The 24,320-nt window shown below is 40.5% G+C and overlaps 6 protein-coding genes across 6 annotated transcripts; 1 reads left to right on the top strand and 5 right to left on the bottom strand.

Moving 5' to 3' along the window:
• Positions 1 to 8,116: 8,116 nt before the first annotated feature.
• FIESC28_08529 (uncharacterized protein) lies at positions 8,117 to 10,924 on the bottom strand (the record flags this gene model as incomplete). The annotated part of the gene is made up of 7 exons (XM_031162667.1): positions 8,117 to 8,128; positions 8,176 to 8,219; positions 8,269 to 8,583; positions 8,630 to 8,857; positions 8,914 to 9,724; positions 9,775 to 10,831; positions 10,890 to 10,924. 7 exons carry the CDS (start codon positions 10,922 to 10,924, stop codon positions 8,117 to 8,119), a joined length of 2,502 nt encoding a protein of 833 aa, XP_031013285.1.
• Positions 10,925 to 11,405: 481 nt separating this feature from the next.
• FIESC28_08528 (uncharacterized protein) lies at positions 11,406 to 13,373 on the bottom strand (the record flags this gene model as incomplete). The annotated part of the gene is made up of 3 exons (XM_031162666.1): positions 11,406 to 11,434; positions 11,488 to 12,804; positions 12,854 to 13,373. The coding sequence occupies 3 exons, from the start codon at positions 13,371 to 13,373 to the stop codon at positions 11,406 to 11,408; spliced, it is 1,866 nt and encodes a 621-aa protein (XP_031013284.1).
• Positions 13,374 to 14,654: 1,281 nt separating this feature from the next.
• FIESC28_08527 (uncharacterized protein) lies at positions 14,655 to 15,030 on the bottom strand (the record flags this gene model as incomplete). Its single annotated transcript, XM_031162665.1, has 4 exons — positions 14,655 to 14,690; positions 14,756 to 14,858; positions 14,910 to 14,961; positions 15,024 to 15,030. 4 exons carry the CDS (start codon positions 15,028 to 15,030, stop codon positions 14,655 to 14,657), a joined length of 198 nt encoding a protein of 65 aa, XP_031013283.1.
• Positions 15,031 to 15,690: 660 nt separating this feature from the next.
• Positions 15,691 to 16,897, bottom strand: FIESC28_08526 (uncharacterized protein; the record flags this gene model as incomplete). The annotated part of the gene is made up of 4 exons (XM_031162664.1): positions 15,691 to 15,835; positions 15,896 to 16,133; positions 16,192 to 16,739; positions 16,797 to 16,897. 4 exons carry the CDS (start codon positions 16,895 to 16,897, stop codon positions 15,691 to 15,693), a joined length of 1,032 nt encoding a protein of 343 aa, XP_031013282.1.
• A 699-nt stretch (positions 16,898 to 17,596) lies between these two features.
• FIESC28_08525 (uncharacterized protein) lies at positions 17,597 to 20,343 on the top strand (the record flags this gene model as incomplete). Its single annotated transcript, XM_031162663.1, has 6 exons — positions 17,597 to 17,614; positions 17,686 to 17,981; positions 18,033 to 18,243; positions 18,301 to 18,614; positions 18,726 to 19,574; positions 19,629 to 20,343. 6 exons carry the CDS (start codon positions 17,597 to 17,599, stop codon positions 20,341 to 20,343), a joined length of 2,403 nt encoding a protein of 800 aa, XP_031013281.1.
• A 475-nt stretch (positions 20,344 to 20,818) lies between these two features.
• FIESC28_08524 (uncharacterized protein) lies at positions 20,819 to 22,370 on the bottom strand (the record flags this gene model as incomplete). The annotated part of the gene is made up of 2 exons (XM_031162662.1): positions 20,819 to 20,936; positions 21,016 to 22,370. The coding sequence occupies 2 exons, from the start codon at positions 22,368 to 22,370 to the stop codon at positions 20,819 to 20,821; spliced, it is 1,473 nt and encodes a 490-aa protein (XP_031013280.1).
• Positions 22,371 to 24,320: the final 1,950 nt, after the last annotated feature.

Here is a 24,320-nt window from a genome sequence, read left to right as displayed (position 1 = left end):
TAATAGTAGTATTTTAGCTATTAATCTAGTTTTTTATATTAGGGTTTATAGTTAATAAACTATTATATAGTTTATCTCTTTTTCTTATACTTATATTACTTTTCTATTTAATATACTTTTCTATTAACTTAGTATTCTCCTTAGCTTATACCTAAATAATATAGGGTATATTTACTATATCTTTAGTAGTAACCTATTAGTTATATTTAGCTAGCTATTTTACCTATTTAACTAAATAGTAAAGTTATTTCTTAATTACCTTTTTTACTTTAATATATTCTATCTTTTATTTATTATCTTAGTTCTTTAGGTTAAGTATTAGTAAGGGTTTATTCTTATTTTAATATTTTTCCTTAAATTCCTCTAAGAGACTAATAGGGAATATATTATATAGTTACTTATACTATTCTAGTAAGGCTAATTAGTAAGCTTATATACTTACTTTCTTTAGAATTTAAAATAGTTTAATATATCTAGCCTTTAACTTCTTCTTTTTTTCTTCTTTAAGGTTTAAATTCTTTATTAAAAGTATTATAAGTTAGCTCTAAAAGTATATAATCTCTTTATACTTTAAGTTATAGTACTATTACTATTATTTACTAGTAGCTATTTAGTATTTTAATATTTTCTTTTATATATTATAGAGTTACTAGATTTTTATATATACTTTAGGGATATTTCCTTAGTAATTTACCTCTTTAGTATTTATTTATATTTCTAGGTAGTAGCTTATAAGTATAAAGAATAAGCTTTTATTTATTATTATATTTAGTATATTATTATATATATACTAGGTATCTTGGAGTAAATTTAGCTATACTTTTTAGTTATTTTTTATAAAGTACTATAAATAGTAGCCTAGTATTTAGTTTATTTTTTCTATTTATTTATTAGTTTAGGGGTAATAAGTAGTTAAGAGCTACTATTTTACCCTTAATGTATAATAGATCTTAGCCTAGAACTTACTAATAAATATACTTCCTTAGTTTAATATTATACCCTAGGGTACTTTAAAGTCTATAAAGATATATTTATATAATATCTTAGCTAATTTAACTACTATAATTATAAATAATATAGGTATAAATTAGCTATACTTAGTAAATCTATTAACCTTAACTAGGATTATATTTACTTTTTTATCCTTATACTAAGCTAGTAGTAGTTTAGTTATAAAGTTTATTAAGATCTTTTACTAAAATTACCCTAGAATTAGTAAGTTCTTTAGTTTCCTATATAGTTTATATCTCTTAGGTACTATTATTTAGTAAACTTAGTAGCTACTTACCTACTCTTTAATATTTTATTATATATTTTTCTAATAGAAATTCCTTTAAATTAAAACTTAAGTTTATAGGTATTTAAAGTATTTTACTAGCCTATTATTATAGTATTAGTATAAGATTTCTTATTTAACTCCCTTATCCCTTAGGATATATAGTTTATTTCTATAGAATAAAAGGTTATTGTAAACTAACTATAGGGTTTTTAGTAAGGTATTACCTTCTAGCTTCTTTTTTTTTTCCTAGGCTATTACTAATTTCTTTAAGTAAAAGATATATATATCCCTTCTCTAAGCTTTTATAATTATATTATATAGTATCTTAGGTATTTCTAAGTTAGTAGGGTTTATATTATAAATACCCTTATATACTACTAGCTTCTTAAGTATATTAAGTAGTTTTAGATATTCTTTTATTTATAAGTTTAGGTTAAGTAACTAATTAATATCCCCTTTTTATATTAGTTTCTTAGGCTAAGTACTTTCTAGCTTAATACCTATTAGGTAAGTAAGGTCTAATATAACTCCTAAAGATATCTTATTATACTCCTTAGTATTTACTATTATTATATTTAATTCTTTAGTAAAATATTTATAAGGTCTTTCCTTTATCTTCTTTTATACTATAGTAAACTACTTTTCTTCTTTTAGTAGTATCTTTACTTATAACCCTAACTCTATTAGTAGTAGTATATTATTTAAAGTATAGTTACCTATTACTTAGGCTTATTTCCTTATAATTAAGTTAACTATTCTACTTTAAAGAGGGTTTAATAACTACTTAGTATTATCTTAAGGTTATTTAATCCCTAGGGGCCTTAAGGGTATATTAATAGGGTTATTCTTACTTTTCCTATACTTTATAATAAAGTTATAGAGTATAAGATATATATACTAATAGGCTTACCTTTTGTTTAATTTTATATTAGTTATAAAGGTCTATAGGTTCTTATAATTACTTTAGACTTTTACCTATAATAGGGACCCTTTAAGGTATTATTACTAGTATTTAAAGGATTTAATAATTACTATTAGCTTTTAATCTAGTATACTATATCTTATTTCTTTATTAATAAACTTATAAAATTAAAATACTATAGGGTAGAAATAGCCCTTATTATTTAGCTATAATAGTATTTCTACTATTATAACTTTACTTATATCTATCTTTAGGTAGATATACTTATTAAGATTAAAGTATTAAAGTAATAAAATATACTAGAATACCTTAATAAGGGTACTAAATACCTTCTATTATATCTTATCTAAGGTTATAAATCTTAGCTTCTTACTATTCTTACTTTCCTTAAGTAAGCCTATAAGGGGTATAATAATCTTAAAGTAGTTATAAATAAACTAATAGTAGAAGTTATAAAACCCTAGGAAAACCTATACCTCTTAGTATATTATTAGTTCTTACTAGTTCTTAATTAGCTTTACTTATTTTAGGTTTATTTTTACCTTTATACTAAATATAAAGAACCCTAGAAACTTTACCTTATTTTAGTAGAAAATATATTTAAAGGGTTTTATATATAATTTAGCTTTTTATAATTATTTAAGGATTTACTTTAGTACCTTTATATACTCCTCTTAAATCTTTAACTAAATTAAGATATTATCTAGGTATATTATATAGATTATATCTACTAGCCCCCTAAGAGCCTTATAAATATAATTCTAAAAGGTTATAGGTATATTAGTTAGTTTAAATAGTATTATAATATACTTAAAATACCTATATTAGATTTAGAATACTATTTTCTACTTATTACCTTCCTTAATCTAGATATAGTAATATATATCCTTAATATTAATCTTAGAAAAGTACTTTATACCTATAATATAGTTTATAAGCTCTAATATAAGTAGAAGTAAGTAATAATTCTTAATTATTACCTTATTTAGTCTATAGTAATCTATATATAAGTATAGTATACTATTCTTCTTAGGGATAAATAGGATTAGGGCCTTTATAGGGCTTTTAAAAGGTTAAATCCTACCTTTCTTAATATTCTCCTTAATATACTCCTATAGCTCCTTAAGCTTAGTTTATAATAAAGAGTATATAAGCTTAAATAGGGGTTTCTTTCTAAGTTAAATATTAATTATATAATTACTTTTCTTAGTTTATAGAATAGTTTCTATATTTTCTAAGCTAAATATATCTATAAATTCTTATAGCTTAATTAGTATTAAGTTAAAGAAGGTTTCTACATAGGTTTCCTTTTCTAGTAGTATATATACTTCCTATATTATAGTAATAGTATAGACTTAGTATCTCTATACTTTATAAAGAAATATACCTACCTTAAGGATTTCTATCCTTTTACTTTAGTTATACTTAAACTATTAGTAATTTTCTTTATAATTAATTATAACCTATAGCTTCTATAGGTATTAATTAAATAGTATAATAAGTACCTTATAAGGGTTATTAGGTTTATTAATACTAATAAGTATATAAGTAAATATCCTTATAATACTCTTTTAGTTTATTAAAGTTAATTAAACTTCCTAATTTAAGTAATAAGGTTCTAGCTAAAGGTTAATACCTAAGATTCTATTACCTTTTAGTACTAATTACTTTAAGCTATATTACTTAGTAAAGGTATTACTAATTATATCTATCTATACTCTAGTATTAAAATAGATATTTACTTTAGTCTTTTATTAGCTATATAAGGTAATTATATTATAAAGATAGTTACTAGCCCTTAGTTTATTACTTAGTAAGTATAAAATAGATTTAGTTAAAGATTAGGCTTAATCTTTAACTATTACTTATTTTTTACCTATACTTAGTTAACTTTCTTAGCTAACCTATAGTTTTTACTAATATAGCCTCTTTTACTATAGGTATAGTATTTTATAAAGGTAGAATTTAGTTAAGTAGTTAAGAATCCTATATTTATTTACCCTTAAGACTTTAATTACTAGGGATTTAGCTTTATCCCTTATAAAAATCCCTCTTATTAATTACCTAAGTAGTTTAATAATTATCCCCTCTTTAGGTTAAGAAACTCCTTACTCTTTTAGTAATAGTACTTTTAGCTATATATAGAATTCTAGAACTAGTTTACTAAGCTAACTATCTCTTTCTTAGTATTAGGTAACTCTTATATATAAAGAGTAAAGTACTTTTAAAGGGGCTTAGTTAGCTTTACTAAGAAATATATAAAGCTTTTTTTTTTTAACTTAGGTTAAAATTACTTTTCTAGTAAGTCTAAATACTTATAAAATTATTATAAAAACTAATTAGGTTATTATTAAGCCTATTTTAGAAATACTATAAGATCTATATTCTAATAGCTTCCTCTTTCTTAAACTAGTTTTAAGGCCTAGTATATAAATATAAATTAACTATAATACTCTTTTTTATATTTTTCTTTTAATAAATTCTCTAGGTATTAAGCTTATTTCTCTTAAGGTTCCTAGTTTATATTCTCCTAAGCTATAGTTAAATAGTTATACCTAGTTTAGTATTTTATAGGGGTAGCTTTAAAAGCTTACTTTAGGTTTAATATCTAGTTATTAAGTATATAATAGGTAGGAAACTATAGAAGTATTATAATATTCTTAATAGTAATCTCTTTCTTATTTTCTATATTACTTTCTTTCTTACTATAGTAAGATTAGAAGTAGGTTATAAGGGTTTTACTTTAGAAGCTAGGTTAGCTTTAGTACTTTAATAGATACTTATTAAAGATAATATCCTTAGGAATTATTACTTTTAATTTTATAATTTCTTATTTTATTTAATATCTTTTATAAAGCTTTAAAAGTTCTTAGTATAGTTACTAATTAGCTTCTAAAACTAGGCTATTTAGCTTAGAAATTAGAAACTCTAGGGGTAGTATTATTACTATACTAATCCCTAGTAAAGGTATTACTAATATAATTCCCTCCTAGTATAGGGTATATTATATTAGTTTTCCTAATTAAGGGCTTAATTAGGGTAGCTCCTCTATAAGGATTATCCCTAGGTATTTATTTTTAATTTTACCTAAGATATAGCTTACATTTAGGTTAAGTATAGCTAATTTATCTAGGTTTTTAGTTATATAAACTAAAGATTTACCTATAATTAGGTTAGGAAATTAGTTTATTTTAGGATAGTTAGTTTAGTATTAAGTAGAAATTATTATACTTAGGTAGCTTTTAAAAGAAGCTTTAGAATTATTATATATATATAATAGTTAGTTAAAAGGCTAGGTAGGTTTAATAATAATATTATACTAAAGCTTAAAGAGTTTAAAATAAGGTTATAGGTAATAAGGGGTATTATCCCTTATAAAGGTTTAATAAGCTAGGGTTTAGCTAGCTTATAGGACCTAGCTAATAAGGCTGAGGTTGTTTTGTAAGGTGATTGTAATAAAAACTAATTAATTAGGTATAGGTAATAATATAGGAGGGAAAAGTGTAATACTTACTTAACTGTAATACTTGCTTATTATGCATATTATACTATATAGCTATAGTATCTTTTATAGTTTTAATAGATTATAAGAACCTATAGTACTTTACAATAAAATGGAATTTCTTTAAAAGGTAAATATATTAGTTTAAAGAGCTTACTAAGTATTACTTTAAGCTTAAGTATAAACTAAGTACTTAAGTAATAGTTTTAAATACTATTAGTAAAAGAAAGTAAAACTAATTAAAAGAAATTAAAACTAAAAGAATTGTAAGTTAATATTAGTAACTATTAAATATAAAAGTTATTATTAATATTTAGTAAATCTTTAGTAAGAATAAAAAGTTAATAAACTAAGATCTTACTAATATAGTATTTTTAAAATACTTAAACTTAAACTTTCTATAGTAAAATACTATTAAAAAGAATAAAGTATACTAATAAGTTAAAGTTATAGTTTTAAAAGGAAATTATAACTTAAATTTAATATTAAAGCTAAAGGTAAAAATAGCTAACTATAAGCTTAACTTAGTAAACTACTTACTATATAGAAATAAGCTTTAAGTATTAAAAAATAATCTTTAAAAAGAAAATAAATAAAAATAAGTATTTATATAGGTTATCTTTTCTATTATATAAAAAGTAGTAAAAGTAAATACTAAATCTAATTACCCTATAGTTTAATAATTTATAATTAATATAATAAGTTTATAATAAAGCTATATAAAGTAATAGTAAAACCTTAAATTATTAGAAATAAAAGGCTAAAAATAGCTTATACTATCTCTATTTCTTTTATTTAATAAAAAGAATATTAAAGCTAATAATTAAAACTAACTTATAAGTAAGTATACTTTATACTTAATAAATAATATACTAAGCTAACTAGATTATAGATAGGATGTTAATAACTAATTTAACTATAGTTAGCAATTGCTTCTAGGTATAAATATATAAGAGTAAGTAACTAAACTTACCTTACTAACTAAGCTTATAGACCTATATAAAAGGCCTGCTATTCTAAGACTAATAGATTAGTACTATACTAAATAGTAATTTACCTTATTATATAGTACTCTAAGCTTTAATTTCTAGTAATTAAAGCTAGAAAGAGCTAAGGTATATCTAGGTTAAGGGTATATATTAAATAAACTTAGTTTATATTAAAGTAGCTATATTTAGCTATATAGTTTTATACCTTATTACCTTTAGTAAATAAGTTCTAGGGATATAAGCTAAGTAATAACTTCTTAAGGCTTTATTTTCTAAGCTTAATAGAAAAGAACTTAATTATATAATAAAAGAAGAAGTATTTCTTAATAAAGTAACTAAAGATAGAAAATATAAAATATAGTATATAAAGCTAGAAATAACTATTAAATTAATTAAAAATTATATTTTATAATAAAGCTTTTATAACTTTTATTTACTATAGCTTAATAAATTAAATTATAGTATTTTAAAAATAAAGAAACTTTATTAAAAAAGTTAAGAAATAGAAATTATATATATAATTATATAAGGTATTTTTAGTTATTAACTTAAATTAATTAATAAGGTTATATAACTAATTTCCTTTACTTAAAATTATATCTATAAGTGACTAATAATATAATTAATAATCTTTTAACTAGGGCTTTTAAAGGCTATAATACCCCTTATTACTTATAACCTTATTTTAAACTTTTTAAGCTTTAGTATAATATTATTATTAAACCTACTTAACCTTTTTAATACCTATTATACTAGTATAATATTTACTAATAAAATAAAAAGTATATTAAAGCTAAAGATAACTTTCTTTAAAAGAAAAGATAATTAATAATTACTTTATAAAAAACTCTTTACTTTATTTACTTAAGTTTATAATTAATTAAATCTTAAGTTATTAAATTCTTATATTATATGAAGAAACAATCTTAGCTTTTATAATTATTATAAGTAGCTTAATAAAAGTAGCTTATAAAAGTTAATTTCTTATAATACTCTTATAAAAATAAACTCTTTATACTTTATTATAGTTTAATTATTTCTTAAATAAAGATATTATTTATAGTTTTATTAAAAAATATTATTAAGTAATTAAAATAATTTATTAAATTATCAAACTTTTTTTTACTAAACTTAAAGCTTTATAATTATACTTATTAATAGTAAGTAAAATATACTTATTACTTAGAATTATAGTAGTAAGTTTAGTAGGTATATTTTCCTGCTCCCTGTTATCCTGTAGTATCTTCTCTGCTCTCTGGTAGTACTCTAGAGCAAGGTAATTTACACCTAAGAGTTGATATAAGCGACCTATGTTGTAATAGGCCTCAGCTTTACTCCGATCTCTCTCTTCAGCTGGCCTTTTAGAGCTTAGTTCAGCGTAATGCGATAAGAACGACTGGCCCTGCAGCAGGAGGTATTGCCGGTTAGTCGACTGTCTTTTAAGTCCATAATGAACATAGGCAAGTCCAAGACTCAGGTTCACCATGAGGTTGTCAGGATCGAGGGCACGGGACCGCAGGAAATACCCTATCCAGGAGTTAGTTGAAGTGCGTCGCGGTAAGCTCCATTCTCCTACCTAAAGCGTATGTGTAGCTTGTTGATGTAAAAAGAATGTGCCCGTAAAGCATCAACACGCAAGCATCCAGGGGCGATCCTTTCTTCCTCTCTAGCCCAGTACTGGACTCCGTGTCCCCATGTACTTCATCCATGGCTTTAATCTGCCGGAGGATGTACTTCTGTGCCGGTCCTGATGTGTACCAGGACACGGGAGATTGGCATAGGTTCGACACCAAAGCAAACATACGATAGGAATCAGACGTGGCACCTTCTCGCATTAGCTGGCGAGCAGTCGCGATGCATTTCTCCTCATCGCTCGTATAAATAGCACAAACTATATCCATCAGCATGCTGGATTTCGCCTTCCACAAGTAACTTACCACTCCATGCGACGTGAATGATAAACCCATGCTCTGGTCCTCGAAAAGCAGTTGAATCCCTGGCAGCCTCACAAACTTGATAAGCTTCTTCACGCCGATGGGCAATAGCTAGCCCAATCGCATAATCAAGAAAAAGGTCGAGCCAGTTGTTGAAAGAAATGCCCTGGTGACCATCGAGGTCTGTAGAACCGTCTTCGCCATTTCCGTTGCTAGGTTGAGGTGCGAGAGCTGCAAAAATTTCAAAGTCAGTGTGTTAACCTGTCCACAGAACTTGATGCACTTACTTCTTGCAAGTCTCTCATACATCTGTGAGAGTTCGTTCTGAGGCTTCTCTGCTTCTTGTTGCTGCGAATGATTCTTTGGCCCCAGGAAATGCAGGTACTTATCCCAGGAGTAGAATTTCTTGATTGATCGGAAGTCGTCCACAAGTTCTTTCGAAGAAGCCATCCACTCTGGTATCAAGTCATGGCATCCCTCTTTGATCTTCCGTCGTAAATCTTGGACGATCTCGTACTGTTCCGCCAGCTTTACAGCACGTGCTTGCTCCTCTTGCCGACGCTTCTCTGCGCCAGCTAGACGCTTTGGTCGGTAGCGTCGTGTAATAAGTCGTTTTCCAAAAACATCGGTTCTTCGAGGAACAGCCTGAGCCTGTCGCTGGGTTCGGCGGCAAGGCTGTTCAGTACCTATTATGTGGCCATGGCCATCTTCATTATTGTGGTCTTGGTCGCGAATCTCTCGAAGGGCCATCGCCTCTGCTGCCAAGATAAGAGCCTCTTCTTCTTCTCTAGCTTTCTCATACATGTTGGCGAGTTCAATACGAGCATCGATGTTGTCTTCATCCGCATCGATTGCAGCAAGAAAATATTCTTCAGCAGTTGCGTTCTCTCCCACAGCAGAATGGCATCGTCCTAGTTGCAACAAGATTGTTGCATCAGGATCACCAGGCAGATCCCGAAGGATGCGGTAGTACGATATTGCCAGCGGGGTATGACCACGGTGGGCCAATTCTTCCGCCAGATCGAAAGTCAAGAACGGAAACTCGTTGGCAAATACTCGAGTAAGATGAGACTGAGGGTCAAACCAGCACAGGTGCTTCTGTCGTTGATTGTCAGTATAATTGATGTTATGATAGTTTTGCTACGTACCATGGCTTCTTCCTCGTTTCCGAGTCTAAATCTGTAAATTGCTAAACGAGCACGGAGATCCAACGGGAATGATGTGCCATAAAGTTCAGGGCTCCAAAGTCCTGATCTGAATTCTGGAACAGATGCTCGTCTCTCGTCGTCTACATCCCATTCACGGTCATCTGAAAACCAAGCACACCAATAGGACTCGGATTCTCGGCCCAAAACCCATCTGGCTAGCGCCTTCGCCTCTTGGATGGCTTCTTGATAGCGACCTGTTGACGCGAACAGCTCCACGTAAATTCCGATATCAATCCACGGTCCTTCTGCTTGCTCTAGACCCGGTTTCGTCTTCTCATGTTCAAAAAATCGCTTGTAGGCTGCAATTGCGCTTGGGACGGCTGCATCTGCTTGCTTGTTGTCGACGCAAGCTTCTGCGAGCTTTCTGACAATTTCAAGGTCGTATGGGCGATGCTTCAGTACGACCTTGTAGTCGGAGATAGCAGCAGCAAGATGACCTTGTTTGTGACACACCAAGCCCTTACCTAATCTCGCGTCTTGGTTTGTGGCGTCAACGCGTAGAGCGGCGGAGTAACAAAGCCTTGCAGTATTAAGGCTCCCGGCTTCGTCCTCCCCGGTATTCTCCAGTGCGAATCTTGCGCATCGAAGCCAACCATTGACATCTTTTGGACGAAGATGAGCAGTATAGACCATGGCTGATAGTGACTTGCTCATATCGCCCTGTTCGCGAAATATGGATGCCAAAGTTGTCCATGCTTGGTGAGTCTCTGCATTGATTCTGATGACTTCAAAAACGAGGTCGCGTGCTAACGAATAGTCGCCGCCCAGGAAAGCCTGGTTCACTTTTGATAGTCGCGCTGTGATGTCACCTCTAGGTTTGGCTGCTTTTCGTGGTCCACGAGTTCCCTTCCCTCGTAGTCCAGGGAGAGACGACGCGGATGGGACAACCTCATCGCGTTGCACGGCTATGAAGTCCCTAACTGTCTGGTCAAGTTTGGCAATATCATCTTCCAACTCCTCCAGGTCAGAGTCTGCATCGGAAGCATTCTCAGATTGCCTAGTGCGGTCAGCAAAATTTTATTATTTTGTTGTACCAGAGCGAAAGGGAGACAAACCTTTCCAGCAATTCCGGACTGCGGTCGCTCAACATCATGCATGAGTAATCTTGATTGTGGTGAAATGTAATGTTTGTCGTTGTCACGCCCATCAGTGCGGGCCCACGATATTTATTGGGCGATATGTGGCGCAGCGATCGTGGCTACCTACCTGGGTACCTAGTCGCGTGATTGGGCTCCCATCAGGTTGTGGGTTATGGTAAGCGCGCCCAGCAACAGCAGAACCAAATCGCAAGGCAACATGGACGGCTACATATCACGAATCGGATTTGAATTGAATAAACAGTTTATTGTAAAGACACAAGACGTTATTATCAACTCATCATGTCGCGGTGACTCGTAATTCTTGCGCTCAAGTATTATTCTACGCCTCGCAGGCTGACGTCTTTCCTTTGGTTTAAGAAAGACGAAGCTGTCAAGGTCTTGAAAGAAATACAACACTATCTGAAAGGAAACAGACCACTTCACACTCCGTTTTTGAAGGTCTTTGTGCATGCATGCCCGGTCACGGTGTTTCTAGCCCAGTTTTCCATCGGCCTTGGCTTCTAAAAGAAAGTTAGCACATGCTTGGAGGCGACTAATCTTATTTGAAACTCACCCTTGACCTGATCAAAGACCTTGAGCATCTTCCGGCGTGCGCCAAGGGCGTTTACGCCACGCGCTTCCAGGGCTTTGTCGTCCAACTCAATAAGATCCGTCCATTTCATATCCTTCAGGTTGTCGGTATATTTGTGAAGACGAAGGCTTCGTAGCCAGCTAGGAATATCCTGCAGTAGGGTTGGATCGGTGGGATCCTCAGGGGGCTTTGAGCTGCCTCGACGACCGCGAGGAGACCGTCCACGATTCATGTCAGAATGATCCGATAGATAACCTTCATGCCCTCCCATTCCCAGACTGCCCAGGTTAACAGATTGCATCCCGGCACTCAACAGTGGCGAGGATCCGTCGTAAGCGCTAAGAAACCCGTTGTTTTGTGGCGAGCTGAATGGTGCCATGTGTGACAGTCCAGGTTGCATGGCAAGTCCTGGGGAACTGGGACGAGAACGTTGACCACCCAAGCCAAGGTTCTGCTGCGCCTGAAGAGCCATGAGCTGCTCACGGCTTAGAACTTGCCCGTGCTCGTTAATCATGACTACATTAGCGTTGGGAAGATTGATCCCAGGCTGGGGACCGGCTGATACAGGGTTCTGGCCGTTTCCAGGTGTGCCATCGTTGGATCGGGTGCGCCGGTACTTCCTAACATCGTCAAGCGCGAACCGGTTGTTTACTGTCGAAAGAGCGGCGAGTTTCATAGCTGTAGCATTGGCAACCATATCAGCTTGGTTGCCACCGGTGGCAGCTGCATTGAAAGTACTGGTCATTGGGGTGTTAACCATGGAGGCCCAGTTGCCACTACCGGCGTTGTAAGGCGAGAGCAAAGGCAGATCTGCAGAAGCTTTCTCTGGCGCAGTAAGGGTTGTCTGTTGGATTGTGTTGTTGCTCGACAACTGAGGACGGGGTGATCGAAGTCCACCTGACGGTGCCGGCTGAACGAATTGACCCATCGGCGCCTGGCCGGATGGTGTTTTGGCAGAAGTGTCTGGGTTCCCACCACTGTTCCAAGGCGAGGCAGCGGGTCCCTGGTCACCAATGTCATGTGGCGCGCTGATGGATGGGGCAGCCATCGACGACCGATGGTCTAGAGCGATACTGTTGCGGTTCGACGAGGGTGGGTTTCCTGTCTGCTGGGTAAATTTAGCCTTCTCCGTTGCGATGGCTGCCGCGGCGTCGGGGAACATGGCGCTGATGGTTGAAGGATCGAGTCCGGAGTGTCGTTTGGTGGAGGATGCGATGACCGAATTGCGTGCCATAGAGTTCCGAGCTGAGTCGACGTTCAGTTTGTTCATGGCATCGCTAAGGCGGTTGGACATAGGGTCTGCAGCTGTGTTAGATATACAGCAAGCCTTTGTCGGTATCTACCATACCTTTGTCGAAACTGGCAGGGGAGAGCACCCCAGACAGCGGATGATTCTTTCCCATCTGCTGAAGTACCTGGATGAAGAAGCGAATTTGAACCTGGGTCGTCTGTTGCAGCAATGCATACAAGGCAGCAGTACGCTCAGCTTCACTCAGCACACGAAACCATTGCTCAATGGCACTGAGTTCATCCTTAAAATCTTGATCCAGGGTCGCAGCAGCCATTTCCTCCAATGTGGTTTCGTACTGGTCGATATCGGCAATCCATTGCTGAGCAATCTTATCCTGCGAGTCCGTCTCTGCGTTGCTCGGACCAAGATTCTGCTGAGCTTGGCCGTAAAAGTCGGAAGACGGTCGAATACGGCTAGAGGGAGATGGGCCAGAGAGTGATGCCATGTCGGCAGAGGCGCGAAGTGAATGCCCGGAACCAACAGCTCTGGAGGAAGGCGGTCGCAAGGTCGAGGTGCTGTTGGCCTCGGGAGTGCTATTCCTGTTTCCGATGACGTGGTTGCCCGACATACTGTGCATTATCAAGGGTGAATGTAAGGACAAGATAGTTTGCAGAGGCAAAGTGGGCAAATTGTGACGATAACAAGCAAAACGATACAAGAATCGTCTTTCGACTCCTGCAGTGACCGGCTGACCTCAAAGGAGCTTAGACTTCAAGTAAGGCGGGAAATTTAGAACATTGTCTGCCAGACGACGAACAGCGCTACAAGGTTGTTAGAGAGGTCTTAGAAATAGATTGAATAGAAAGATGATCCTGTCCAGCTTGATCCGACACCTTTAGACAAGCAAGCGAGGGGCGAGGGGCGGGAAAGGGACAGTCATACCGAGGATATAAATAATACCTTATCTTGGGTAAGATAAGGAGATGGGCAAAGAAGGGACGAAGTCTGCTTCCAGGCAGGCCACAGTAATCCTGATTAAATCCCGCCGCTGTTTGAAGTAACGGACCGGTGTCCTTTATTGATGAACTCGTCGGAGGACAGAGAAAGAGTCGTGAGCAAAAGGTAGTCTACTGGATTCGTGTTCCTCTCTTCACAGCGAAGTCCTCAGCCCCTGGGCTTACCTAATTGGGTTCGCCCGCCCGCCAAGGGCCCACCTGGCCTATCGGTAGCGAAGAAAAAGGCCATTAATCCTTGTCTGTTCAAATTTACATACACATTTAGTTGCCTGAGGCGCTACCGAGTTTCAGGGTGGCAAAATTTACGTTAGGATGGTATGGGTACAGTATTTCTGGATAATTCGGAAATGTCCCCAGAAAAGGATTAGTTGGTGAGGTACTTGTATTTACGAATGCAGTTGAGAGCAACATTGTACTACCCATCGAGCCCAGAAAGAAGAAAATGGCATCAAAAGCCGCATCTAGGTAGAGTTATACACACCCACGCGTGACACAAGGCAAGCACAAGATATATCGCAGGTTCTGTCATTAGGCAAGGCAGCAATAGTCGGGATTAGCCGCAACGTTATTGGGCTCAGATCCAAACTGTCACTTTACGCGACTAGTCCCAGGAGGGATACAGGCAGTACTTGACCAGCAAATGCATTTGTGGGATTGGGAATGGGACTTGAGGTTTGGAGTTCAGGTAGAAGTTTCGATATTCTACCTCATGTTACACATGCTTTCCTCGGGGTTTGTCACAGCATCATTCGCCGGGACGTGTCGGCATCCACCACCTTTTTTCGTCGGGTTAACCGCATGATATTTCCATCGTTCATTTGCGTAGGTTCTATCGTGTGGGTGCCGTAACCGAGCAATACGAATACTCCAAATTGACGCCTCGATATTCCTCTGTCGGATGTTTAGACAGTCTCGCGCTTGCCCTCCTTAGCCTCCTTCTGTTAAACTTGTTAGCCACCTGCAGATGTCCGACATTCGTTTGCAGTCTAGGGTGTGAGCGTACCAGAGCCTTCATGTTGCCGTGAAGAGCATGTCGGTGGTTTCGTCGGAACTTGGGGTCGGTACCCTTGAGAGAGGGGTAACGGGAAGTCTTGGGCTTCTTGATTCTGTTCGCGAGTTAATGATTGCCAGCTACTGGTGTATTTCGAGATAAATACCCGTTCCGGTGCGCCTTGCGCGACTGGTTGTGCTGGGAGCTGTTCTTTGACTCTGTGACGGTGTCAGTGACCTGTAGGCAGTCTCTTTGAGGATTCTATTAGGATCGCACGTACTCGCCATTGCTGCTGATTGATTCCCTGTGTCGACGGAAACGGAGACGGATCAAGAAGTTGGAGGAGAAAGCTAGATTTGTGTGTGCGATCTACTCGAAGCCCTAGAGAGAAGTTGTGGGTCCCCTTTGCTTACCTAATTCTGGTGGAGGGCAGCTTGCACGTGCGAGCGAGTACAGAGTAGGTGACAAAATAACATCCATATCTCACTATACCTAGTAGCCTGCTCACTCGCTATTAAAGCACTTGATGTCGTAATTTAGACCTTGAGGGTCTATACTGCCCGTAGCCTACCTCAAGATCCAGTTGCTAACCTTTTATTTTGCCATCTGCGGATCTAAAAACTCCTGAGCCACGGCATTGATTATTCCCTTATCAACACGACACAAACATCCACTCACATGCACCTACATACCTAAGTACATAGTACAGAACTACGAGTAGCATGAAAAGGAACGTGGGTACATGCCTATTACCTTGGTCACTCCAGTAGGCGAATCGAAGACATTTAGGCGCAGCATCAATGCAGCGGGAAGTCATTTACGCTAATTATCAATTACACACAAAAACACTTGTTCCTATTTCCCATTCCCACTTTTGGCAAGTTCCTTCCTTGGAAGATCAACACAACTGATGTTGATCAGGACTAACCTTCAGATCTTGTCCTATTCTACACGGTTGTCATCGGCTTGGCCGCAACGCTGTGTGCAGCTGCAGCGGCGGCGGCGGCGGCAGTCTTCTCGGTGGCCCGGTTGCTTTTGCGAAGACGGATGGACTTGATGTATCGGATGAAGAGGACGAACATCAGCTCAACCCTACAATTAATCAAAACGTGTCAGCGGTGGCGATTCGTTGCACAATACCCCATGCCTTACCTCTCCTTTGCTGTCATCAGAATTCCTTGGACGAGAAGTCCCTTGAGGATTTGCGGTCCAATGCCCTTGAACAACCCCAGCATACCCTCATGCTCGATGATGAACTTCATAACCTCGACGAAACTGGTAAAGGGCTTGCCATTGCGGGCTGGTGGTGGCTTGGATTGAAGGCCGACCTTGGCCACGATCAAAGGTTGAGTAGCAATAGTCGCAAGTGATTTCGACATAGCACCCAGCACTGCCCGCATAGTTAGATTAGATTCTAGATCTGATGACGGCTCAGACTTCAGACTTACGGAATGCCTCGCTTGGTCTCAGGCTAGCTTTTCCCGGGAATAGCACCTCCTTTAGCCGTTCGTACGCGCCATAAGTAATAGCAGGGTTAACGACAAGGACCAGACTGGCCTTGAGTCCACGCCAAAGTCCCGACACACCATCTGGGCCATCAACAACCTCACGGGCTGTGGCTATAAGACCCTTGCGATCAGACTTGTTGGCTGTTTGCTGACGCGTGGTAACCACCGCAATAGGGATTGTAAAGACTTGGGCAATGGCTCCTGCAACAGCACCTAGAGCCAGCTCCACGATGGTCGAAGGGCTCGCGTCTGTCCTGCGTGACTTGAAATACAAAGTTCTGACTATGGTATACCAGTAGAAATAGGCAAAGTTGGTTGACGCGACCCCAATCAAGGAACCGTTCATGCCAGCGTATAGGCCTTTGATTCCGTCATCAGAAACTATCCGCGAGATGGCATCCCAAGTTGAGGTGTAGTGTGGTTCGTCGGTCGTGGAAGGGCCTTTGGTGGGATCTGGTTTGACTTGGACTTGAAGGCGAGTCTTGACACTGCATCAGTTATCTTTAGCATTTGTCAACCAAGTAGATAGATAGATGGCAACTTACATGTCTAGGGGGTAAACCAGCGCGTTGGCCAGGACAGCGCCTGTTGCGCCAGCCACGGCGCGACCCCATGGGGAGATTTCAGGTTTAGATTGCGCAGCCATAATGTGACAAATGTTGGCCGAATTCTTGTCAAGTCGAGTAGAGATACAGCTTTCTAGTCACTGGTGACTGTCGCGAGGTCAGAGATGACTGACCGTTACCAGGCAAGGCCCGGGCAGCGCAGGGCATCGTATCGTTATCAAAAGATTAAATGACCCGCGACCGATTCGGGGCCGAGGTTCGAGTCCACCGGTCTCGGCAGATTCCATCCCCGCCTGTGATTTCATTTTCTGTCCCGGGAGAGGATACGGCACCTACCTCGGTTAGGTACTAACCTTGGGCCCTGTTGCACTACGTAATTTTCTAGAATGGGTACCTTGGGTACCTAGGTAAGTATAAGAAACTTGACCTACTGAGAGGCACTTAAAGCACAGACCTAACTCCCTACGTACTTAAGAATTTAAAAGTTGAAATATAATATATTAAAAGAAAAGAAAAAAGAAAATTATAAGTTTTATTCTATTAAGTTTAGTTTCTAAGCTAGTACTATATATCTTTATAAATAATTTTAACTTAAGTAAGTTTAAGTATTTAAATATTGGCAGTAAGTTTATACTACAGAGATCGCATAAGTGGAGATGACCCCCCACCAAGGGGGCGTCCGTTAGTCGCCTAGATGTTCAATGTCACCGAGAACCCATCGATAAACCTCACAAGAATTACCTACCTTTGATCCAGAGGCCATGTTCCAGTGAACGGCGATGGAAAAGAGAGCTCAGGTTAGTCAGTTCACTCGTACTTTGTCTGTCTTCTGGTCTGGCACGGATCCCATTGACCATCTCCATCCCAGGCCACTGAGTCTCTTATCCCAGCATCGAGCGGCCAGGCGGCCCTCGACCATACCGTCCAGGCCGCCGAGCTGTATATGCGAGCTGCTGGGGAGGCTCCTACCAAGAAAGATGCTACCCGCTTGCGGCTGAAATGTCAACAGCTCATTGCGCAGGCGGAAAGGCTCAAAGCGCATCTCACGCAGACGCCCGGTGTCTTGTTGCAAACGTCACGTCTTCATGGAAATCTGTTTCCCCCATGGTCAAATGAGCCCTCTGATGAAGACTTTGAACTTCCTCCCGGCCATGATCCTTTCACGTAAGACCTAGGCCAACGTTACTGTCGGATCCATCGTTGACCTTGCCCCAGGGACAATGCTACCTTTACATTGTCTCCTAGACAGGCTGCTACCTTTGGTGGATGGAGGCGTCCACGGGACTTGCACCATGACATCGAACCAGATAGGGATGCTTTGATGAACTCGAGCCACGGGTGTGATCTTGTTCAAGATGTTACAACCGATTGTTCTGTGGTGGCCAGTCTATGCGCTGCCATGCGTATCTTGACCGGTCGAAACTCGGTAAGGCTATCGATATTTAGGGCTGGTCTTGTTTGTTATATTGACACGCGTTCACAGGTTCTCTCATCCATCCTGTATCCCTTTGATAAATCACGGGGCATACCTAGAGTTTCTGCTTCAGGCAAATACGTGCTAAAGCTATATTTCAACGGCTGCTTCCGCCGTGTTATCATCGATGAGCGGCTTCCTTCTTCCCTTACAAACCGCACACTCTATGTTGTTGATCGGTTGAACCCTCAACTACTCTGGCCGGCTCTTTTGGAGAAAGCCTATCTTAAAGTAAGGGGCGGTTACGACTTTCCGGGGAGCAACTCTGGTACAGACTTATGGGTGCTTACTGGTTGGATTCCTGAACAGATTTTCCTTCAAAGGTGAGCACGCTTGTTCCGCTATTCATAAACTGTTACCTTTGACCTCCTCCTATATCCTCGTTCATTACTTTGATCATACGACGTAGACTCACCTTTCAATTGCTTGTATAGGGAAGACCTAGAAATCGACAGACTGTGGACACGGATAAAAAATGCACATGATTCTGAGAACGTTGTCGTCACATTAGGCACGGGAAGAATCTCGGCTGAAGAAGAGGATCTTCTTGGATTGGTCGGAGAACATGACTATGCCATCATGGACTTGGAGGTTGTCGCTGAAAGTCGGAGGCTCTTGGTCAAGAATCCTTGGTGTGATGGGCCGGTATGGAAAGGGAGCATTTCACAACCGCACAAATTTGACTCGGCGACAAAATCCCCCGAGGCATCCGCACCTTCTGCTACCGGTTCGTTTTGGATGACCCTAGACGATGTCCTCCAACACTTTGAGTCCATGTACCTCAACTGGAACCCGTCGCTCTTCTCACATCGACAGGACCACCACTTCACTTGGCATATACCACCCCCAGAGTTGTCTTCTTCCCTATTATGCAACCCACAATACTCACTGCAATCACCCACCGGAGGGCTGGTTTGGATTCTTGTCAGCAGGCACTTTGTGGATGCCGAGCTCGAAATTTCTCGCAACAGAACCGACACAATGGCAGCCGCCTCTGGTCAGCTTGGCTACATGAGTATCCTTGTATTTGATAATCAGGGCCACAGAGTCCAAGTTTCTGATGGTGACATTTACCGCGGACCTTACGTCGACTCGCCACAGACCCTTGCACGTTTTCACACAAGTCCGAAGAAGCGATATACCGTCGTGATTGACCAGCATGAGTTCCCGCTTCCAGATTACACCCTCACTCTTTCAATTTTGTCACAAGATCAACTTACAGTCAAGGAGGCTGATGATGCAATGGCGCTCATGAAAGAAGTGACTGGATCGTGGACCAGAAGGTCCGCAGGGGGAAGCGCGGCTTGTACCACATATGCCGCTAATCCGCAGTACAGGTTATCACTTGCACTTGCAGGCCCTCTCTCTATACTGCTTTCGACCAACATGCAGGATTTTCACGTGCATATTGATCTAGTCTGGTCTCAAGGGAGGCGGGTTCAGACACTCAAGGTTCGCGATCTAGCAGGTTCATCTGGAGAATATCGCAGAGGCTGTGCAGTAGCCAACATTCCCCATGTTGACGCCGGGGTATATACTCTCGTTTGCTCGACCTTTGAAGCAGGCCAGCTTGCCGACTTTGTCCTCCGCGTTTCATCCATGACAGACGTGACTATCCAGCCAGTTCCTGCCGAGGCCGCGGGGAGACTACGCAAGACACTCGCCCCTTTCGAGCTTTCGGACGGGGAGGAGGTACGGCGGGCGCAGCTTTCAGCTTCCTGGTTAACTCGAATCAGCGTTACTGCAAGAAGTGTCTGCGGTCCCGACTCGAATCCTAGCAATCGGCCCTCGTCAACTCTAATGGTTCGAGTTTCAGTAGCACATGGATGGGATCCAGAGCGAACTACAATCGCAACATCGGGTGAAGGCGAATATGAAGAGCTCAAAGCCGTCGTGCGAACCCCTGAATTGGACATGGAGCCGGCAAGAATACAACGAGAGGGAATGTGGTTGGTGATTGAGAGCATGGGCATATCCCAGCCAGAGGAGTGCATCGAAATAGAAATTCACAGCGACGGACCTGTCAACGTCGGGCCTTGGTCACTCCTTTAGACAGGATCTCCAACTCCGAAAGGGCTTAAGAAAACACAATCTCGTCGTCAACAGACGCCTATCGAAACACTAGAGATGCAGACCGATGATAGGCATCACAGTATCATAGTGCTGTATATCAAGAATCGAACGTAACAAACGCTATTTCGCTAGCCAACGCCGTTCCGGCGTGAATGGTACATTGCCAAAAGGAAAGGGGGAAAAGTCATGATGAATAAAATCGACCCGGCTGGGTATCCAAAATCCTGAACGCCTAATCTGTCACAGTCCAAACTCAGCCGCTAGATCAACACCCTTGGCAACAAATGGGAAGCCTGTCCAACCTATCACTCCATCAACACGCATACACGTAATCCCAATAAAGACTGCGCCTCATAGCGTTGTCGTAAGTCATTCCTCCTCCATCTTCGATATCGAAGGCCGGGAGAAAAAAAAAAGAAAGAAAAAAGCAAACGTTGCTTGGGGCTGGGAATAATCACGAAGGTGGACCGCGTCTTCTCCGACCACGGTTAGGTCCATCAGGCCGCTGAGCGAGTACATCTCGTAGTTGTGGATCGTCTTTGTCTTTGTCTACGTGATGAACACGGACATGTCTATAAGTTGTCAGAGTCAATATCCGAGTTCAGAGCTACAAATTCAACAAGATGTTCTCAAGCTTGTAAAGTAACGTACCTCTGTAAATTATCCGGGCGTGGATACTTATGTTCCCGATCAGGGCAAAAGGGGCACACATAGCCCGGAGAGTCATGGACCAAACCGTGCCTTATCATCTCATTCTTGCGTTTAAAACCCTTTCCTCCTTCGCTCCTTGGACACCCCTTTACCGGACAGTAATGCGGCCGGGCTGACGAATGCACATTCATATGAGAGTTAAGAAGATACTGGGTTTGAAAGGGTGCAGCATTGCATCCCTGCACTGTGCATGTGTAGGAGCCGGAGATAGGTTGCGGGTGTGTAATACCGTCAATACTCATGCGATCAGTGATAGAGGTAGAGTTGATAGAGGTAGAAGTGGCGGGTGTAGAAGCGGAATGATCTGTGTTTGGAGTCTCACCAGCATTGCTGCTACTGTATTCCGTTGGGGCGCGAGGGTGGGTGCTACTTGTCGTATAGTAATGAATACCGGCACTCGGAGCAGAATGCGGGGAAAGTGTCCTGTAACCTTCGGGTGGTGAACGAGGCGAAGACGGAAGGGTGCTTACACTGAAGCGATGCCCAATATTTCCTGCAGGTGAGGTAGGGAATGTTGTGGATGGCCCCGAAGGGACACGTCCAAGATCCTGTTCGGGCAAATGCTCAGTGGCCAAATCCCTAAGTTCTCCGAGGGTAGAACGTAGAGATGGAAGAGACTGTGACGGTAGGGTCTCTTTGTGTTCGCCAACTGGCGCACGAACCCCGTTGTGAAGCGGTGGTAAGGGTCCACTGGGCGAAGAAATTAGTGGTGACGTGACTCTGTTGCCAGAAGTATATCGTGCTGGATTTAAGCTGGTGGGTGGAGGCTCGTCGTGAATGGACAGCTGACCAGTCGGTATCGATATATCGGGGATTGTCTTAGGCACTGTAGCTGGAAGCGATGCTGGCGCTGTAGCTAACGAGGCAGCCTGCAATGCGTCCGCCGCGAGATGCCGAAGCGACGGCCCGCTGATGAGATCCCCATCCACTCGTCTATCTGGTGCATCTTCATCTGGAGATTCTTCGTCGCATGGAAGACTTTCGCGGCCAGCTGCGCGAGCGATTTCAGGGTCGCGTCCGTTGTCGAGATATGCGACTAGGACGGCATCCCCAGAAGTTGGACGGACCTTGTGGCGATTAGACTTGTCGCGACCGCCGATACAGGAAGGACTAAGACTGACTTGAGTTGCAGGTATATCTGGGGGAGGACTTGGAGACGGCTCGAGCTTAGGACGGAGCGGGGTCATGAGGGGGCTCCCCCGAGGAACCACGTCATCCGGATCGTATGTATCGACAATGAAGCCGAGGTGAGGCTGTGGTGGTTGGTGCTGCTGTTGCTGCGTAGCTGTGGTCATCGTTGTCGCGTTGACGGCGGTTGCTCAACTCGCCATGGCCCCTCGCGGGGTTGGGACGTCGGGGACTCTTTATCGTTCGCTGTATTACGCGCCGGTGCGGATACTTGCAGTAAGACTTATAAGAACGACCTGCGCTAATAAAGAGAAGTTTGAAGAGGCGAGAAGGGTGAAGGAAGGTATGGTAGCGGTCGAGTGAGAGTGTGCACAAAGGATCGAATGCACACACAGCTCCTTGCCGACAATTTGCTCGTGATAACCCGTATACTAGTGTCCTCTTGTCGACATGGAACGACGGACGGCCGTCTGACGCGGCTCCAAGAACGATCAAATTCTGCGCACAGTAGTCGTTCGGGCAAAGGAACGTCCACTTGAATGTACGTCGTGAGAAAGGCTGTCAGCGCAGCAAGTCAGGTGTGATTTGCGCTAAATGCGGTGGATTTGAGCCCTCAGATTGTGTGAAAAGAGCGCGCCTAGGTTGCTATGGCCCGTGGCAATACACCGTTGTTTAAGGAATTTTGAATTTGGTGATTTGATGACCGTTGAGGTGAGGTGAGTGAGTGCATGCGCGATATCAAGAAGAAGCGGAGGCGGTGGTTCGGACGTCGGTTGTGCCAAAGTGTGTGGCCAGACGTTATTGGAGCACCGGCAAGGTATCAAGGTACCTAGGTAGGTACGAAGCTTTTGATTTGCACGGTTACCTTACTAGAAGGTCAGGTTTGAAGTGTTGATATGTACAGAGCCTAGGTAGAGAACCGAATAGTTTTTTGGGAAGTGGGAAGAGTGCGGATGGGATGCGGAGCATGAAGTGAAATGGAAAAAGTCTGGGGGATGGATGGAATTGCTACCTACCTTAGTACCTATGGATGAAAGGTTAGGTACATACCTACTAAGGTAACTTACCTACCTAGGTAGTCTAAGCTGGAGCCCTTTCTTCCTACTGGGCAAGCAGGCAAGGTAATAGATAGAGTATGGATGGATGGACTGCCGTGCATTTCTGCTTCCTTCCCAATATCGATGCCTCCACTTCTTGACACCAGGTTACAGGGTACAGAGCACTGTATCCGTATTAACTTAGCTGTTAGATGGATGAGGTACTCAGGTACTGTAGCATCCAGTACAGTGCCAGCGACTAGACTATGGAGACTACGCCGAGTTTGATGGGATGCAGTAAGGATAAGGGCAAGACAAGGCAAGGCAAGGGAAAGGAAGGGACTTGGAGGGGCTGGGGGTCCTAGGACATGCCCGCCAACTTGGGCATGGACCGTGAGCCATGGGGAAAGGTGGAAAGGAAAAGATGGGGATGGGGTAAAAAGGTGGTAAATATTCGGCCCTTGAGATATCTGTAACATGTGGTAGGCCGGTTGGAGACAGGGGGTCAGGGGTCGGATGGGGCTCTGCTAGTACAGTACTGTACTGTACTGTACTAGGCACTTACCTAAAGGTAGGTAGGCCGTCCAGACTCCTAGCAGATAAATGGAAGTCATTTGTGCTTTACTGAGTAATGTGTAGGCAGGTCAGTAGGGATCGAATGGAGTTAGTCAGTACCTACCTGTTTTATATCCAGACAGAAATCAAGTATAAGCATGGAATCCAATGCTACTGATCTTGTACGTCACTTTATCGTGCGTCTTAAGCGACATCTTTCTTAGGTACCTACGCTTGACCGACATGGATAAAACTTGGGTTGGTTGTGTGACTGAACTGAACTGAATGACTGACCCTTGTTATCACGGATTGCAATTGTGGATTAGATCCAATGCCGCTCGTACCACGGAATGAGCCTCAATTGGTACAGCATCTACAGTATAATAACTAGGTAGACTACTACCTACCTACCTAGTTGGAGCCTCATCCACAAACGGAAACTTACCTACTATTGTCTGGGGACCCGACTGGATGCTCCTGCCGAGGCCTCCCTTTCCCCTCTCCAAATCCCCACTGGGGTCGCTT

This window comes from Fusarium coffeatum, assembly GCF_003316985.1.
Source record: "Fusarium coffeatum strain FIESC_28 chromosome Unknown BRIP53273_contig_200, whole genome shotgun sequence".
In the NCBI taxonomy this organism is placed as follows: Eukaryota; Fungi; Ascomycota; class Sordariomycetes; order Hypocreales; family Nectriaceae; genus Fusarium; species Fusarium coffeatum.
This window is presented reverse-complemented; position numbering and strand designations above follow the sequence as displayed.